This window comes from Lepidochelys olivacea (genome assembly GCF_965140295.1).
Source record: "Lepidochelys olivacea isolate rLepOli2 genome assembly, chromosome: 20".
NCBI lineage: Eukaryota > Metazoa > Chordata > Testudines > Cheloniidae > Lepidochelys > Lepidochelys olivacea.
The window spans coordinates 2,934,000-2,950,943 of NC_140430.1; the positions used below are offsets into that span (position 1 = coordinate 2,934,000).

General features: G+C 55.7%; 1 protein-coding gene across 1 annotated transcript; it reads right to left on the reverse strand.

Moving 5' to 3' along the window:
• Nucleotides 1-1,167: 1,167 nt before the first annotated feature.
• PRIM1 (DNA primase subunit 1) lies at nt 1,168-13,640 on the reverse strand. Its single transcript, XM_084610260.1, has 14 exons — nt 13,481-13,640; nt 12,447-12,604; nt 10,050-10,156; nt 9,637-9,710; nt 8,796-8,932; nt 8,228-8,286; nt 7,555-7,664; nt 6,756-6,847; nt 5,996-6,113; nt 5,254-5,323; nt 4,436-4,533; nt 3,164-3,262; nt 2,184-2,239; nt 1,168-1,643 (listed from the first exon to the last, which is right to left on the reverse strand). Exons 1-13 carry the CDS (start codon nt 13,581-13,583, stop codon nt 2,220-2,222), a joined length of 1,245 nt encoding a protein of 414 aa, XP_084466386.1. The 5' UTR covers nt 13,584-13,640; the 3' UTR covers nt 1,168-1,643; nt 2,184-2,219.
• Between the last annotated feature and the right edge of the window lie 3,304 nt (nt 13,641-16,944).

Here is a 16,944-nt window from a genome sequence, read left to right on the forward strand (position 1 = left end):
AAGCACGCACGCAATCATCTATCTGCAGGATGCAGGCCCAATTTACAAGCATCTCATAGTCACCATTACCATTTCCACTTGCCGTCACCTAGTTTCCTCTTTGTATTTGTGCGGGGCTTTCACGCAGCGCAGGAGAGAGTTAAAATCATTCAAAGCCATTAAAAGTGTTCAACTTATCAAGAGGAGGCCTAAGAGGCGATTTGAACACAGTGTATAAATACCTTCACAGAGGCAAAATCCCGGATACTGCAGGGCTCTTTAATCTAGAGGAAAAAGGCAGAGCAAGAACCGATGGCTGGAAGCTAAAGTCAGACAAATTCAAGGGAGAAATAAGGCACAGGTTTTTAACAGTGAAGGTGATTAACTACTGGAACAAACTTCCAAGGGGAATCGTGGATTTTCCATCTCTTGGGGGTCTTCAAATTAAGAGTGGGCCACTTGCTGGAAGATGTGCTTTAGACAAACACTTGTTAGGGGACTCAATGCAGAAGTCATTGGGTGAAATTCTCTGGCCTGTATTATACAGGGGGTCAGCTGAGATGTTCTAACAGGCCTTAACATCTATGAAAAACAAAATGTGATTTTAAACCCACAGATGCCAGCAGGGGGATGGTGCCTGGTCTGGAATAACTTTTGGGTCAATTTCAGAAAATGTGGATACTGCCCCTTGAAGGTCAACAGGGGGCACTCTTGCAAATTGATTTGCCTAGCAATGACTTTAAATGACTGGCTGCCTAGAAAAGGAGAGGGCTAAAAAAGAAAAACCACAAACAGCTAACCCCTGCACCTAAACTATCTGACCATGAACCTTTAAGGCCAAAGGGCTCTGGGAGAACTGGAGTGGCGAGGGGATACTTGCAGAGGGTTTGCACTTTATCCCACTCCTGAGTCATGTTTGTTTCTTTACTTCACTAACTAACCTCACGCATTAAAACACAAAGAGAGAGCAACAAACTAAACGGAAGAGCCAGGGACCCAAATACCTGTCACTCACTGTATCCCTCAGACCTTTCCAGTCCTGCACCTAGCTGTAATCCCACCTCTGCTCTTTCCCCTGAGACATGGGGGTCTAGTAATCTTTTCAGATCACTGGATAACTTCCCAACCACGCCCCGTGAACCCAACTAGCAGCCCACAGCACAACCACCACCAGAAAGACAGACCGTCTTCAACAGAACCCTTTAATAGTTTTCTTTGTGCATAAAAAAGTACAAAAGAAGGATGCACAGACCGCCTCCTACTGGGCCATCAGACCCAGGCTGCCTGGAGTCATTCGACACTCCGAGATAAAGAGCTTGTGAATTAAATCCCACAGCAGGGAGAGGACTACACAGGCTGCAGCCAGAAGGGAACAGTTAAGCAGGAAGAGGGACAATTGGAGTAGCCTTTGATGTCTGGAATAAGTCAGTCGAGGTCAAAATCTGGAAGAGCTGGGCCTGGGGAACCATTGCTTAGAAATGACGAATACAATGGTCCAATCTCATGCATCTGGGGCTGTCAGGCAGCTTCTTCCATTAATAATGGTTTGCCCCAGAGCACAGGGTGCTCTTTCCTTCTGTGCTGGCAAAGGACAGCAATCTAGACACAATCTCCACTGCCTGCCCCCGGGTTGAAGGATCAGCTTCAGTCTCAGCAGAGTTACCCTGATAGAAAGAAAACCCGCAGGTCATTTTTGCAGGCACCAGCCAGGTGCCAATTCCAGATCCCTGGTGCCCTTGGAATCTATCAGCCGATGAGACTTCCTCCCTTCCTCTTGAATCAGCCAGCTGGGATCCCCCTGCTCCTAATTCCCACTTTACCAATGGCTCTTGGTCAGGCAGGTAAAATTCCACCTTGCCCTTGTGCCGACAAACAGGGCTGGGTGGGTTAAGCCACCTGCTGTGTGCAGACAAGGGGAGGAATTGACATCAGCTCATGCCCCATCTCCTTGCCTCGCGCAGAAGGAAGCAGTTCTAATTTCTTGCCAACAATCCACGGTGTGGCCTTCTCCCAGCGCGTGCTCCAAGCCCAGGCTCACGCTGGCCCCTGCAAAATGAACATCCTCTTCCTCCACTAGGCGAGACCAGTTGGGTTTCTCTTTGTTGGAAGTCTGCTGGGTAAAGCCTTTAATGCCAAGAAGAATAAGGGAACTACAATAGTCCGCTGTCCTGATCAGAGCTCTTGTAACGGCTGGCTGGACTTACCAGACGTAGATTTTCCCCCCGGAGACGCCAGAATCCTCAGAAATCTCCTTGTAAATCTAAAGGAAAGAAACACAGGATCTTATGCACCAGAGAAAGCTGCACCTGTGGCTTATTATACGTCTGCCTTTCTTTTCCTCCAAGCCAGTGATTCTCAGATCGCAGCAGTTCAGGAGCCAAATTAGCGCTCAGCATTCCCCAGCAGAGCCACCAGCATGTGAATTCATTGTTTCATTGATGATGGGTGCTCTATATTCATATTTTTAACAGAATGATGGGGAAATATTGAACGTATATATTATTCTCACAGCAAAATCACTGACTAGGTATTATTATTTGATCAACTACAATCAGTTATAACACAGTAAAAGCACCCTGATGGGCTAATAATTAAATCATAGTGTTTTAATATCACGTGCTGCGAAGAGCTACCCGGTCTGAGTATGGCTGCAGTAAGCGGAAGTTTGCGGGCATTAAGACACACAACCTTCTTGGTTACGTTCTCATTGAACAGAGCAATGCAGTTCATCCCTAAGACTGTCCGTCCGTAGTCACTTCAGCCACCATGTGCAGGTCCCTGGGTCTTTGTTATTAACTATTTGTATTACAGCAGAGCTCAGAGGCTTCGGCTGAAATCAGGGCCATGCTATGCTCGGTGTTCTGCCGCATCTCAGTCCCAAATTGTTCACAGCAGCTAACCCGAGTTAAGAGCAGAGTTGCCATGTCTTCAGCGCTGGATTAACCTGAGTGAAGAACACCCCTTTTATCTGCAGGGAGGACACAACCTAAGGGGAGCTGAAGTCACTTTTCAGGGTGACACAGCTGAAATAGAACCCAGGCAGCTGTGCACTGACCATTGGACAGTATCGCCCTCCCACGCTTAGAAGTCAGGACCACATTTCTGCAGGGAAGGGAGAGCCCTGAAAGGTTTCAAGCAGCCTGGAAGAGGAAAAGCCCCACCCAGTCCCCTCCTTGGCCCCTACCGCTCTTCCTGAGAAGCTCCCCTTTGCGAGACTTCTCCATTTCCTCCACGAACCGTTCGAAGACTCTCACGTAAGAAGCCAAGCTGGTTTTCTTGTAGTCTAAGGGACAAAGAGAGACATGTGCAAAGGATCTGCTGGCCGTACAGAGCATGATGCGGGAGATCCTGCCATGCAGCCCCACTTCCTCCTGTATGGAAAGCCCTGAGAGCCCCATGTTACAATCCCTCACACCTGGGCTCTCAAGGCTGGCTGTATCAAGAGGGGACGTGAATTCAACCTCCGTCCAGGCCTGTATCATAACTTAGCCTTCGTAGTTTCAGCGCTGGTTTACTGTGTCAGGTGTACAGGGAAAATTCCACCCCCCCAGCATTGCTCACACTGCTGCAGTGGGATGCTGCCACTGCAGAATGGCAGTGTTGCCTAGAGGCTAGTGCACAGGCTTGTGACTCGGGAGACCTGAGTTCAATTTCTGGCCCTGCTGGAGTGACTTCCCCTGTGTGTACCTCAGTTTCCCTATCTGTAAAACAGGGGATAATGTGAAAAGCGCTGTAGAAGAGAAAGGGGTTAATTCTTATTAAAATGCCACTGGGCTCTGCAGCAGTTAATTCACACGTCTGGGAGTTTGCCGCTAGGGTTGGGAAAAATTCTAAAGCTGGGGGCACTTTTTGTTCTACTTTGGAAGCTCATTTTTCGGGTGCAGCAATTTCCAGGGGGTGCCTCTTTCCTCCCCTTCGCGAGCTGAAGACCTCTGTGCTGTGCGCCCTGGAGCAGCTCCGGCCGTTGCATGAAACTGAGCCAGCCCCTTGGTTGACAAGTGGCTCTAGGAACATGGGGAACCTGGTTGAGGCCGCTCTGGGGACCGGAAATACTGACTAGGAAAGAGGGGTATCAACTTGCAAGACTGACCGCTGGGTCAATACGTAAGCTAGTCTCCCCCGCGCCCAGACGGAGCTGCCATGCCTGACCTCAGTTGTTAGAATATTCTTTGTTCTACAGCACCACCAGCGAAGTTCGGGCCCCACCGGGCCAGGCGCTGCACAGACACACAGCAAGAGACAGCCCCGGTCCTGGAGAGCTTGCAAGCTAAACAGATGAGAGAGGCTGGGAGGGGAAACTGAGGCAGAACACGGCAAAGTGCCTTGCCCATGGGCACAGAGCAAGGCACAGAACCCAGGTCTCCTGTCTCCTAGACCACGCTCTCTTCCGTGGTCCCATATTAACGTGTTTTAATAAAAGCAGCATCTTTCGGGACGACTGCCTCCAGCCACTCACCCCTGGTGTGACGCTTGGGCACTGGCTCCGCCTCGTTTTCCTTCTCTCCATCCTCCTCCTCCTCCTCATGAGCCGTGTCCAGTTCACTACAGAGGCGGCTAAGAACAAGCAGAGTGAGAGTCCCTTAGAGCTGGCTACCCAATGCCGCTGGTTAGCCTGTAGCCACGATCGGCCCCACCAAACAGATCAGCACAGAGCAGCCTCGTGGCACGGCTGCTCACTCGCGGAGCGCAGACCCGGCCCACTCCGCGCCGGACAGATCACGCGAGAGAGGGGTTCCCTGCCCCGCGGTGTAAAAACCAACCAACTGGCCCCATCCACCTTGTGCTGATAAATACCTTGGGGATCGCTTGTTGCTTCTGCACTCATTAGGAGGCTCCATTCTCCCCTCCTGCCCCCCCACATGCCAGGGGCTGAGTCTCCCACTGTCCCCTGCTCCATTCCAGGAGCTCTGTGTCTCTTTCTTTTGTCTCCCCCCGGTCCCTGGATTGGCAAGTGGCTGGTGCGCGCTCTCTCCCTGACCAAAGATCCTCATATTACAACACATGCTAGGAAGGATGAAGTCTCCTCTCCTTCTGGCTCACCTCGATGGCTGAACATCTGCCCCACGGGGCAGGGGCTCTGGGAGTCCCCCGGGAGTCCCCCATTTTCTCTCTCCCCATTTCCTGATCTCCCCCCAAATCAAAAGGGTTCTGCCCGTCGACGCTGGAATCCCAGACTGAACGAAAAGCAGCATTCGGAAGTGATTGTGTTACACAGCCAGACAGGCCCCATCGTGCGGAGAGAGGGGTCCCGCAATCCCGGCCCATCACTGGTACCTTATGGTTGGAACGGCGAACGGGTCAAACTGATCCAGCTTCTGCAAATCGATCGGGACCGAAACACGACCTAGGAGAGGCAAAACCAGCATCACCTTACCAGCGGCGTGTTTCCTGTGTCACCCAGAGGCCACAATGAGGGGTCAGGGCCCCTTGGGCTGGAAGCTGCGCAAGAAAGAAGCTAGACAGCCCCTGGCCTAAAGAGCTAGCAACCTCGGTTTGCTGCGAGTCTCAGGTGGAGACACACAGCCAGGGCTGAAGAGAGGGAGGGGACAGGGACAGAAGCGAGTTTAGCATAGGGAGATGCAGTCACAGCTCACCACGAGCCCAGGCAGGGGATGGGACTGTCTTTTGGTTGTGTTTGGACAGCGCCTAGCGCAACGGGGCTCATTAGGCCCTGCAAATTACACTGGCCGAGGTACGAGATGAGGAAGGTAAGGTAAAGACGGTGGGGATTTCTGGACTGCATGGAGACCTGGGTCCGCAGGCAGGAGCTGACCGTCAGCTCTCTGCCCGAAAGGAAGCTCATGGCGCCAGGATCTCCCATTGCATTAGCCAGGGGAGCGTCTGGCAGGGAACTTACTCCCCACCCTGGTCTGAAACAAGGAGGGGCTTCGGGGGCTGCCGACGGGGCGGAAGGCGGCTGGCTGAGTTTCTCACACTGGCGAGATTCCCTACCCGCGGAATGGGGATAACACGACCGCCCCGCCCCGCCGGACCTACATCGGTGTGCATGCATGACCTGTTTTGGGGTGGACGCTGAACGGGCTCTTCAGTAAGTGGCTGACTCCCTTGCTGACGTTGATATCCAGCCGGGGGAAGCAGAACTGCAACATGATCTCCGACTCCGCGTGGGAGGGCTAGGAGCAGACGGACAGTCATGGGCTGGGGACGACTTTTGTGCTACAAGGCCCCATACGCTCCCTGTCTCTGTGCTGGCTGGAAACGAGTCCTACCCCGGAGATTCAAGGACGTCACCACCCCAGGTAAAGCCAGCATCCCCGATTCTGGATGCGAACCAGCCACCAGGGAATACCCCTCGCCGTGGGCTGCTGTTGGCAGGGCAGGGCATCCCCATCCGAACAGGGCCCAGCGCTGGATTGGGACTCAGAAGCCTGGATTCTATTCCCGACTCTGCCACTGGCAAATCCCACCACCTCGCTGTGCCTCAGTTTCCCCATGAGTAAAATGGGAGGGAACGATACCAATCTTTGTAATGCACTTTGAGGCTGACGGATGGAAAGCATCAGATAAGAGCTAGGCACTGTTATTATTCTAGGGGCGTGCCCAGATCTGGATACTGCAGAGGCCCATATAGGGCTGGGGCAGGAGCAGAGAGTAAGTTAAATCAGACCCCAGAACCTGATGCAAAGAGCACTGAACCCAACGGGGGAAAAAATATTCAATCAATGGATCGGGCCCAAAGACTAACTGTCCCCAACGAGCCACAAAGCACCTCGATTCTCTCCCATCCCCAGCTACGTTCTTGGGCTGTTCCTTACCCTGCATTTATCCATTTTGTTTTTCAGGAGCTCCCAGCGCTGGAGCGAATCACGCTTTTTGGGGAATTCCCGCAGCAGGCTCTCTCGAATCGGTGATCAGCTGTTAAGGGGTTACAACAAGGCTCTCCTAGGGGCCAACTCCCCATCAAGGGAACACCGAAGCTCCAATATTCAAAAGGCAACAGCTGGGTCACTGTCCAAAGGGCAGTAGCATGGGGACTGGGTCTCTGTGAAGCCCCCCTCAGAGACAGACAAAGGCCCTAGGAGCTTACAGCACTGTGCGTCAATCCCACGCACACGCCTTTGTATTTCTCTTGTGCCAAAGGCACGCCACAAGCATTTCCCATCTCGGAGAAGTGGGGAAAACGCAGCTATACCCCAGGAAACCCAGACCTGACCAACTGACACGGCTACAGGGCTATTACAATGCGTGTAACGCGACAGCCCCTAGAAGCCCTGACCGAGATTGGACCAGGTGCGCTCTGTGAAGGCAGGACAGGACTCTGTGGCCCAGAGCCCAGCAGGTGGAAACTGGGGTCACTCTACTGCGATCGATGGGCAGCCCCCCAGGCGGTAGCTCCCGCGAATTACAGGCTTGGCCCGTTGATTTCACTGCCCGATAACCGTTTCTCGGCTCCCTTGACAGATGTTGCCCCTAGAGCCGAGCTGAAGGCACTCGGCGCATCCCGCATGCAGAGCCTCTGTCTCGGGAGACTCCAAGAGCCGGGACCCTCGAGTTCTAGCCCCCATCCCCAGAGGCAGCGCTTTAGGAAAGGCCCTGCGAACAGCCGAAGGATATGCTCTGGGACGAGGGCAACCACCTTCTCCCAGCTCTCGTTGCTGCCCAGGATATCCTGGCCCACCAGGGCGTATTCTTCGAAGTACGGCTCCACCAGACTCAGCGAGTTGCTGGGGGAACAGTGGGTGGGGGAAGATGAGAGAGCTAAGAAGCTTGACGAGCTGCCATGCGCTTTGGCAGAGGAAGGCAACACAACACCTGGATTTAAGCCTGATGCCCCTAACGCCACATGGCGGGCCTGACGCTCAGCTACTTCCTCCCTGCACGTAGGGCGAGGAGGATCTAAGCTGTACTCTGGGACCAGGCAGGATCCTGCCTGGCTCCTGATTAAGTTAGAGCAGCCCCAGGGCTACTCCAGCATACACTCCTCTCCCTGTGGCCCTCAGGAAGCAGAGATTAGCCACAACTCAAGTGCGATCTAGTCACACCCTCACCTGCCCGCTATGCCAGGGGCTGGGCGCAGAGCAGATGAAGAGCCCCTTATGTCTTGCTCCACACCATCGCGGAGGGGCTCCCAGGGAGTCATTCTCACCTCCTTTAAGCTGCTCTAAGCGGCACAGAGGGGTCTGAATACAACCGACACCCAGGCCCAATGCACCCCGGAGCAGGGCATGGCACGCGACTAACCCAGACTGAGGTACATGAGATGCCATCCAGCGTCACGGCAACTGACCTGATGAACGGGTGAATGGGGTCAGTCAGGTTCACCTTCTTTACGGTTTCGGATCCGCCCTGGGAAGCGAAAGAGGAGACGATTCGTACAGCCCAACCCCTCCCCTTATCCGGAAACCAGGCGCTGAGCGAGGAGCCCAGCGCCAGGCACCGGGGTGGGAGATTCTGGCTCGAGGGCACCATCTGCAGAGGACCTGAATGCTCACAGCTCCAGCTGGGGTCCATGCTCCGGACCAACCACAGACGCCCTCAAGGTTAGAGCCCTGCAAGCCTGAGTCTGCAGACCCGGCCTCAGGCTCGCTGTCGCGGGTCTTTTTTTTTTTTTTTTTTTTGCAGTGTAGACGTACCCATTCTGCCTCAGTTGTGCAAATGGGGGGGGAGGAGGGGCTGCCTCTCAAGGGGGTGAGGATAAAGCCATTGCTGATACCGCAGTGACTGGGGCCAGGTGAGCACCTACGACCGACAGGCCCCATACTTGCGTTGCCATGCTCGGCACGGCCTGGCTTCTGAAGAGAGATGGGAGGCAGCCAGTTTCTCAGGCCACCCCTGCCCCGTCGGCTCCCACGCACCTTCACGAGGGTGAGATACTCCACCGTCGCGGAGCGCATGGCGGACGACCACTTCCGGACGGCATCATCACACACCCAGCAGTGGACGCCTCGCCGGCCCGAATACACCCACAGGCGGTGCTTCACCCCGAAATCCTCTGCGGGGGGGAGGGGGACACGGAGCAAAGTCAGCGCAGAGCTCGGGTTGGAAACAAGAAGGATCGTACAAGAAACAGGTAAACCTCTGTGGAGCAGAGTTCTGGGGCGCCCTGGGTCCCACAGAGGGCCAGGATACATGGGGTTACGTTCTGGAGTCTGCAAACAGACCCGAGAGAGGCTCCAGTTTATTTTGCATCCCACATGCCCTACGAGCCCTCTTGCCCCTCCTGGCTTAGCCCATATCCCTGTTGGCAAACGGGTTAAAACGAGCGGCATCATAACTGACACAGAGCTGGTCAGGAGCCCAGGGCGAACAGCACCCCTCGGGCTGAGCGGGCAGCCCGCAAGCTGTGCCAAAGGACCCCGCACGGCTCTCGCCAACACATATGTGGCCTACATATCCCAGCATGCAGTGTGCCATCTCGACCTGCAATGCACACTGGGACCTGTGGTCTCTGCGGGTCCCACCGCCACATGTGGGGCCGCTGAAATGGGTCCCGTTTTACACCAAATAGGAGTTGCCAAGGCGGCTCCCAGCCAGGTGGAGATTGGACTCCCTGGAGAGCGCGGGGGGGGCGGGGAGAGGGGCACCACGGCAGACTTCTGGGACGCGGTTAGGGAGGAAACGGCCGAGCCCCAACGGTGCCATGCAGACCGGCCAATAGAGCAGTGATGGGCCCCAAGGGGCGCGGCGGGTACTTGCCCACGAGCGCGCGGTCGATGACCCGGATCGCGATGGTCATAAGGGTCCAGCACTTGGAGCAGATCTCAGCGGAGCTGAAAGGAGAGCGGCACGGAGGCAAGGCAGAGTAAGCATGAGCCTTCCACAGTATAAACCCCCATGACCCGGGCACGGCTGACCAAGCAGCCACAGGGTCCTGCTGTCAGAACCACGCCCAGTTGCCTACCCCTTGCTCATAGCCAGGGTGGGAACTCTCTGGGGCAGCGCCTTTGTGACCTTGGCCTGACCCCGTGCCTCAGTTTCCCCATCTGTAACATGGGGTTCCTTTGTCTGCTTCATCTCTTTAGACTGCAAGTAGGTTGGGGCAGGGACTGTCTCATAACATGTCTGTGCCACACTGGGGCTCTCTAGGAGCGACTGGCAAGAGCAAATACCTGCAGCAGCTCCGGACGTCGTCGTAATCCGTCATGTCTATGTCGAACACCAGCTCCTTCTCCTGAGCCTGGAAGGCGCCCCGGTGCACGGCGTTGCACTGGCTTGGCTGCAGAAGGGGAAGAACCGGTCAGTTTCGATGGCCGTGGGGCCCACGCGGGCGACCGCCGGTTTGGCCGGGGATCCCTCCACGGGACCTGCTAAGCCAGCAGCGTTGCGTTCACGTGCCACCAGAATCGCTGCATTACAAGGCAACGGAGATCGGTCTGGCCACCAGCCCTCGCCGCGGCGGCTGCTACAGGGGATTTTGCAATGTGCTCCCAGCCCCAGGCTAGCACCTCGTCCAGCTCTCTCCCTCGGTTGGCGGGGAGCAAGCAGCGTCTCGCAGACCCTGCACCGCACCAGGGATCCTGCCACACAAATGGCACTTCCCGCACCAGACCGGGAGTCAAGATTCCTGGGCTCTAGTCCCTGCTCTGGGAGGGCAGCGTCGTCAAATGCAGGGGCTCTCAACGTTTCCAGACCGCTGTCCCCCCTTTCAGGAGTCCGATTTGTCTTGCGTACCCCCAAGTTTCACCTCACTTAAAATTACTTGCTTACAAAATCAGACATAAAAACACAAAAGTGTCACAGCCCCACCGTTACTGAAAAACTGCTTCCTTTCTCATTTGTACCATCTAATTATAAAATAAATCGACAGGAATATAAATACTGTCCTGACATTTCCGTGTACAGAGCAGTATCAGCAAGTCATTGTCTGTATGAAATTGTAGTTTGTCCTGACTTCACGAATGCTTTTTATGTCACCTGTTGTAAAACTAGGCAAATCTCTAGATGAGCTGACGGACCCCCTGGAAGATCTCTGCCTACCCCTGATAGAGAACAACTGGTCAAATGGTTAGAGCAGCGGGGCTGGGAGTCAGGACTCCGAGGATCTCCTGCTAGTCCGATGCTGCAGGGGATGGAGAATATGAATCAGGACTCCTGGGTTCTATCCCAGGCTTCAGGATTAGTCTGGTCAAACGGTTAGAGCAGAGGGCCCGGGAGTCTTTGTTTCTAGGTGTACGACTTTACATTAGTCCCTACTGAAAACACAGTTTGCGTGCGTCCAGTTTACCAAGCAACCCAGATCGCTCTGTGTCAGTGACCTGTCCTCTTCACTCTTCTCCCAATTTTCTGTGTCATCTGCCAACTTCGTTAGTGACGATTCGACGTTTCCTTCCAGTTCAGCGACACATGGTCAAGAACCAACTCCTGAGGGACCCCCGCTAGAAACGCACCCTCTCAGTGATAATTCCCTATTCACAATTAGTTTGAGTCCTGGCAGTCAGCCAATTTTGAATCCATTTAATATGTGCCATGTTGATTTAGCATCGCTCTAGTTTCTTAATCAGAATGGCACGTGGTACCAAGTCAAACGCCTTGCAGAAGTCGATCACATCAGTGGTTCTCAACCAGGCGAATGCAGGGATCTTCCGGGGGGTACGTCAACTCATCTAGATAGTTGCCTCGTTTTACAACAGGTGACCTAAAACGCACTAGCGAACTCAGGACAGACTTCGATTTCACACAGACAATGACTTGTTTATGCTGCTCTGTACACTGCACACTGAAATGTTAGTACAATATTTATATTCCAATCGATTTATTTTATAATTAGATGGTACAAATGAGAAAGTCAGCCATTTGTCGGTAATAGGACGCTGTGACTCTTCTGTATTTTTGTCTGATTTTGTAAGCAAGTAGTTTTTAAGTGAGGTGAAACTTGGGGGTGCGCAAGACAAATCGGACTCCTGAAAGGGGGACAGCAGTCTGGGAAGGTTGAGAACCGCTGGATTACATCAACACTATGACCGTTATCAACCAAACTTGCAGTCTCATCGGAAAAAGATCTCAAGCTACTTTGACAAGATCTGTTTTCCATAAACCCCTGTTAATTGGCATTAATTATATTATCCTGCTTTAATTCTTTATTTATCGTGTCCCGTATCAACACTTCCATTATATTACCTGGGAACAAGGTCAGGTCTATAATTTACAAGGTCATCCCTTTTCCCAGTTTAACCACACCCCTCTCTGGGCCTCTATTTCTCCATCAATAAAGAAAAACGATAAGCCACCTGGGTGACCTGCCCTGTCTACACTCCGGGTGCTAGAATCGTACGGCTACCGTGCCATAGCTCTCCCGCTGTAAACTCATCGTGTAGACGCAAGGAACTCCACTTCCCTCAGCATTCATCCTTCGACCAAGCTGAATCTACACCTTGGGTTAGGCTGGCAGAGCTGAGGGGCTCGGGGTGGGGAGGGATTTTGACGCCCTGGAGCACCATCACTACGCTGATGTTCGTTTAATGCGTAGACCAGACCGGCGAATACTGGCTCTCTCAGTCCGGACTCACTCGATGCGAATACACGGCTCCCACGTCGATCTTATAGGGGTTCATTTTCTGCATCTCTTTCTCCAGCTCCTGGGGGCTGTTGAAGGACTGGTACCGCACGTAGATGTCATCGCGCAGCGTGAAGGAGAACTCCCGCCGCTGGAAGTAATTCTTCACCACTGCCAGGGAAACGGCTGCTGCACTTGGGACTGTCTGAGCACCCTAGGGAGCTGCTGGAGTGCGCACACACCCCAATCTAAGGGCCCTCAAGCCTGACCTACAGCCCCCCGCTCCCTTAGCTTGGGGCTCCCCCCACACGCAGCTCCTCACCCCTTAGATCCGCTCCTTCCCTGCTGCCCCCCCGAAGGGTCCCAACTTCAGGACCTGGGCCTTTTAGAATCCCTCCTTTTACACTTCCCTGTCCTGCTCCCTCCCCCCATCTTCCCCCCATGGTACAAGCTTCCCCCTCCCCGAGCGTGCACGTGTCCCCCCCATGCATGCACCCCCATCTCCCTGTGCACCCCCATATCGCCATGCACCCCCCACCACTCCTTTCGTGCACCCCCTGCGTGCACTCCTCATCTCCCCGTGCACACACCCCCATCTCCCCGTGCACCTCCCCACCGCCCCCCTGCGTGAACCCCTCCGAGCACCCCCCATCTCCCCGGGCACCCCACCGTGCACGCCCTCCATCTCCCCGGGCACCCCCCGCCGTGCACGCCCCCCATCCCCCCGGGCACCCCCCCCCGTGCACGCCCCCCATCTCCCCGGGCACCCCCCCCCGTGCACACACCTCATGTCCCCGGACACCCCCCCCCGTGCACGCCCCCCATCTCCCGGGCACCCCCCCGTGCACCCCCCCATCTCCCCGGGCGCCCCCCATCCCCCCGGGCACCCCCCGCCGTGCACGCCCCCCATCTCCCCGGGCACCCCCCCCCGTGCACGCCCCCCATCTCCCGGGCACCCCCCGCCGTGCACCCCCCCATCTCCCGGGCACCCCGCGCGCTGCGTGCACCCCCCGAGAGCCCCCGGCGGCCGGAGCCCCCCCAGCTCACCCCCGCCGTAGCTGAGCCAGCGCCCGTAGGGCCCGTGGGGGAAGAGGCGGCGGTAGTAGAGCGGCAGCAGGTCGGGCAGGGAGCCCGGCTCGAACCCGGCCATGGCCCGCGGGCCGCAGGGGCAGGGACCGGCCGGCGCGCGCGGGAACCGGCTCGCGCGCGGCGCACGTGGGCAGGGCGGGGCCGGCGCGGGGCGGCTGGGAGCTGTAGTCCGGGGGGGGAAGGGGGGCTCGCTCCGCGGCAGCCCCGGGGGCGCGACGCGAACCCCCCCCCAGCCCGCATTGCAGAGCGAGCCTGGGGGCTGCAGAGCGAGCCTGGGGGCCGCTGCGCCTCGCAACCCACCTGCAAACCCCTGACTTCAGGGGCACCTCCCCTCCCCGGGCACCCCGAGGTGCTGCAGCCCCCCCCCCCCGCCGGGCACCCCAAGGTGCAGCACCCCGAGCCCTCTGACTCCAGCGCAATGCAGGGCGGCCCCAGTCACCGCACGGGCCCCCAGAGGTGCAAACCAGCCCCCTGCCTACGGTGCCTTGCAAAGCCCCTGGGGGCCGTGGGCAGCGGAGCCCCCCGCCTGGCAAGGCCAGTGCCCCGAGTGGCGTGAGGAGCCAAGTCCCGCCTCAGACTGCAGCCCCCCGACTGCGATGCCCGGCGGCTCGCTGCCCAGAAGGGCCACCCCCGTCCCCACTAGGGCGACCAGATGTCCCGATTTTATAGGGACAGTCCCCATTTTTGGGTCTTTTTCTTATCTAGGCTCCTATTACCCCTTGCCCCCGTCCCGATTTTTCACATTTGCTGTCTGGTCACCCTAGTCCCCACATACACAGCCCTCCGCCCCAGCCACCGCCCCCCAGCACACGCATCGTTCAGGGGGAAGCTGCGGCGGGATGGAACGGGACTGGCCGTGTGTCAGAGGCCCTGTACTGATCGCATGTCATGGAGATCCTCGCCATCTCACGGGGTCAGGGCCCACGCTCCTCTAGTGCCATATTGCTTCTCTGCGCCCCCCCCCCCACCTATCTATGCTTTGCCTTGGTATTCGCTATGCTCAGAGCCCTGCTGTTTTCACCTTGCTATCTGTGGCCATGAAGCCTTTGCACGGGGGTGGGGGTAGGGAGGGCTCCACAAATCATTCACTGATTGAAGGCTGGGGCCCAGTGGATTGTGTCCCTGCTTTCCCAGGGGCTGCAAAGGCGGAAACTGGTTCCCCGGCCTCCCTTCAGCGCAGCCTCCCTCGCTAACAGGCAGGCAGGAATGAATGCACTTCCCCGGGCTGGTGAACCGCTGGGGGAAAGTTGATATTTGCTGGACCTTGGGGCAGTTAATTATTCATTTCCCCAGCGATAGGGAAGGTGCTGAGATTCCACAGGACAGAGGGCTGGTTGCTGGGGGAAGAGCTGCACTACAGTCCAAGGCTGATCCTGAAATTCACGTGGACAGTGCAGATTTCGACCTCTCCCCATCTTCAAAAAATACCAGTAGGAACAAGGGAGAGATTTAGGGTCTGCGTGACAAGGACAATATGCTGCGGCCGGATTACAAATCCTCCTGCTTCAGGGCATGAGCCAGCTTCTAACTATCGGGGGGCAGGAGGAAACGGTCTGTGGGAGACCCTGATCCCAGGGAGCACGAGGGGGCAGGGGCCACTCACTGTGTGTCTGGCCAGCACCCACTACGATGGGGCCCTGCTCTGGGTCGGGGTCTGTGCAGCGCCTGGCACATTAGGGCCCCTAATTTCAGTCCCCGGGCGGGGAAGGGTCTGTGCAACACCCAGCACAGTGCGTCCGTGATCAGTATGCAATCCAGACCAGTGAGGGGCTCTGTGCCCCCTGCCCTGCAACCTTGCTCCAACCCGGACTGTTCACAACCTGCCACTAGCCTGCAGGTCACTCCCTGGTGTGTGTGTGTAACTGCAGCCTGCCAGGTGCACCCTGGCTCTCACCAGCCTGGGTTACAATGCAGGGTGACCCTGACACACTCCCAGTCCCAGATCCCCCCTGAAACATACATCCTGTGCTGCCCAGCCCCCTCCTGGACAGGGTGAATGCGGTAAGTCTCTTATTCCTTCAGGGGAATAATATACAGCAGCTTGTCACCTGAACCAGCGTTACCCAGACACCTCAATGTAAACACACTGGGTTAGGTCAAACAGTAAAACAAGCTGATTAGCTACAAAGCAAGAGGCTTGAAGTGAGTACGAGCACCGAGGCATACAAAAATCAGAAATGGCTACAAGAAAAATAAAGATAAAACACTTCCTAGTGCCGAATTTAACAACCTGTATCCGATACAAGCGGAGTTCCTCACCACATGCCTCCAGCGCACGGTCATACTGACCGAACTCTTCAAGTCAGGCCCCGTCCCCCAGAGTCCAACAGCTGTTTCCTTGGTCTTCTCAGCTGCAGAGAATGAGATGGGTAGGGAGAGAGAGGGGGGATTCCCTGAGGTGTTTGTCCCTCCTTTTTATCATTTATGTCCCCCCCATCCCCGAAAAACATTGCCAGCTGAGAACCAGTGGACAAAGCATATATGTGGAAGGATGTTCCCTGCTGGGTTTTTTCACCTGCATGTACTTACATGCAAGTTTCCTTTTGTTTCCTTCCTTCCCCTTTTGCACCTGATGACTCTGTTTACTGCTTAAATGCAGATTAAGGCAAACACACAGTCTTTTGCTCAGGACAAACCCGCTTGCTGACTTCTGCCAGGGCATGGCTGTGGGGTTTGGACTGTGTGTAAATCACATCGTGCGGGGAAAGCATCTCGCTTCACATCCAATGCTGCCAAGCCTATGTGGTCAGGACACTACTGACCAGCAAAGGATGAGTTTCCAAACGATACCTCCCCAGGCGTCCCTTGTACAAAGACGGTTACAATGGCGTGCTGGGTGTGAATACAGGGGTGCATTGCATCATGTGGGGGCAGGGGTTGCACAGTGCGAGACACAATGGGGCCCCCATCTCGGTTGGGGGTGTGTGACTGTGTAATGCCCGTCACAATGGAGCCCCAATCTTGGTTGGGAGGGGGGTCCGTCCAGTTCCGGGCACACTGGGGCCCTAATCTCAGAGAAGCACCAAAATCCTGGGCGTTCCCTTCTGTCGCTCTCTAGGCAAATGTTATACCAATAAAATAAAAACGAGCAGGATCTTATTAAAGGGGAAAAGGCCAGATGCCATGTTTACTGTGAACACAGAAAGAATCCTGGTAGCAGTCAGTTATAGCAATAACATTCCATCCAATTTCACATTCATTCACACACACATGGGTTCTGCCAGGTTGTTATCATAGTTACCAGCCTTAGAGTTGCTCGTACCAAGCCACTGGCCAGGAGGCCTGGACACAAGGAGGGAGCAGGGCCTTGTCAGATGTGCATCTGATGCTCCTGGAAGTTGGTTTGCAGAATCAGACCTAAAGTCCTCACTCTTCAGGGTCTGTTCTTGTAGGGATCCATCCTCCTGTATTTGCCTCGTCAT

Excerpts from the sequence above, each read along its gene's own strand:
- PRIM1 (XM_084610260.1), bottom strand. The coding sequence starts at position 13,583 with ATGGCCGGGTTCGAGCCGGGCTCCCTGCCCGACCTGCTGCCGCTCTAC. Across the intron at positions 8,933-9,636 it reads CATCGACCGCGCGCTCGTGG|AGGATTTCGGGGTGAAGCAC; the intron begins GCAAGTACCCGC and ends TCCCCCCCGCAG. Across the intron at positions 6,848-7,554 it reads GGTTGCCCTCGTCCCAGAGC|CGATTCGAGAGAGCCTGCTG; the intron begins ATATCCTTCGGC and ends ACAGCTGATCAC.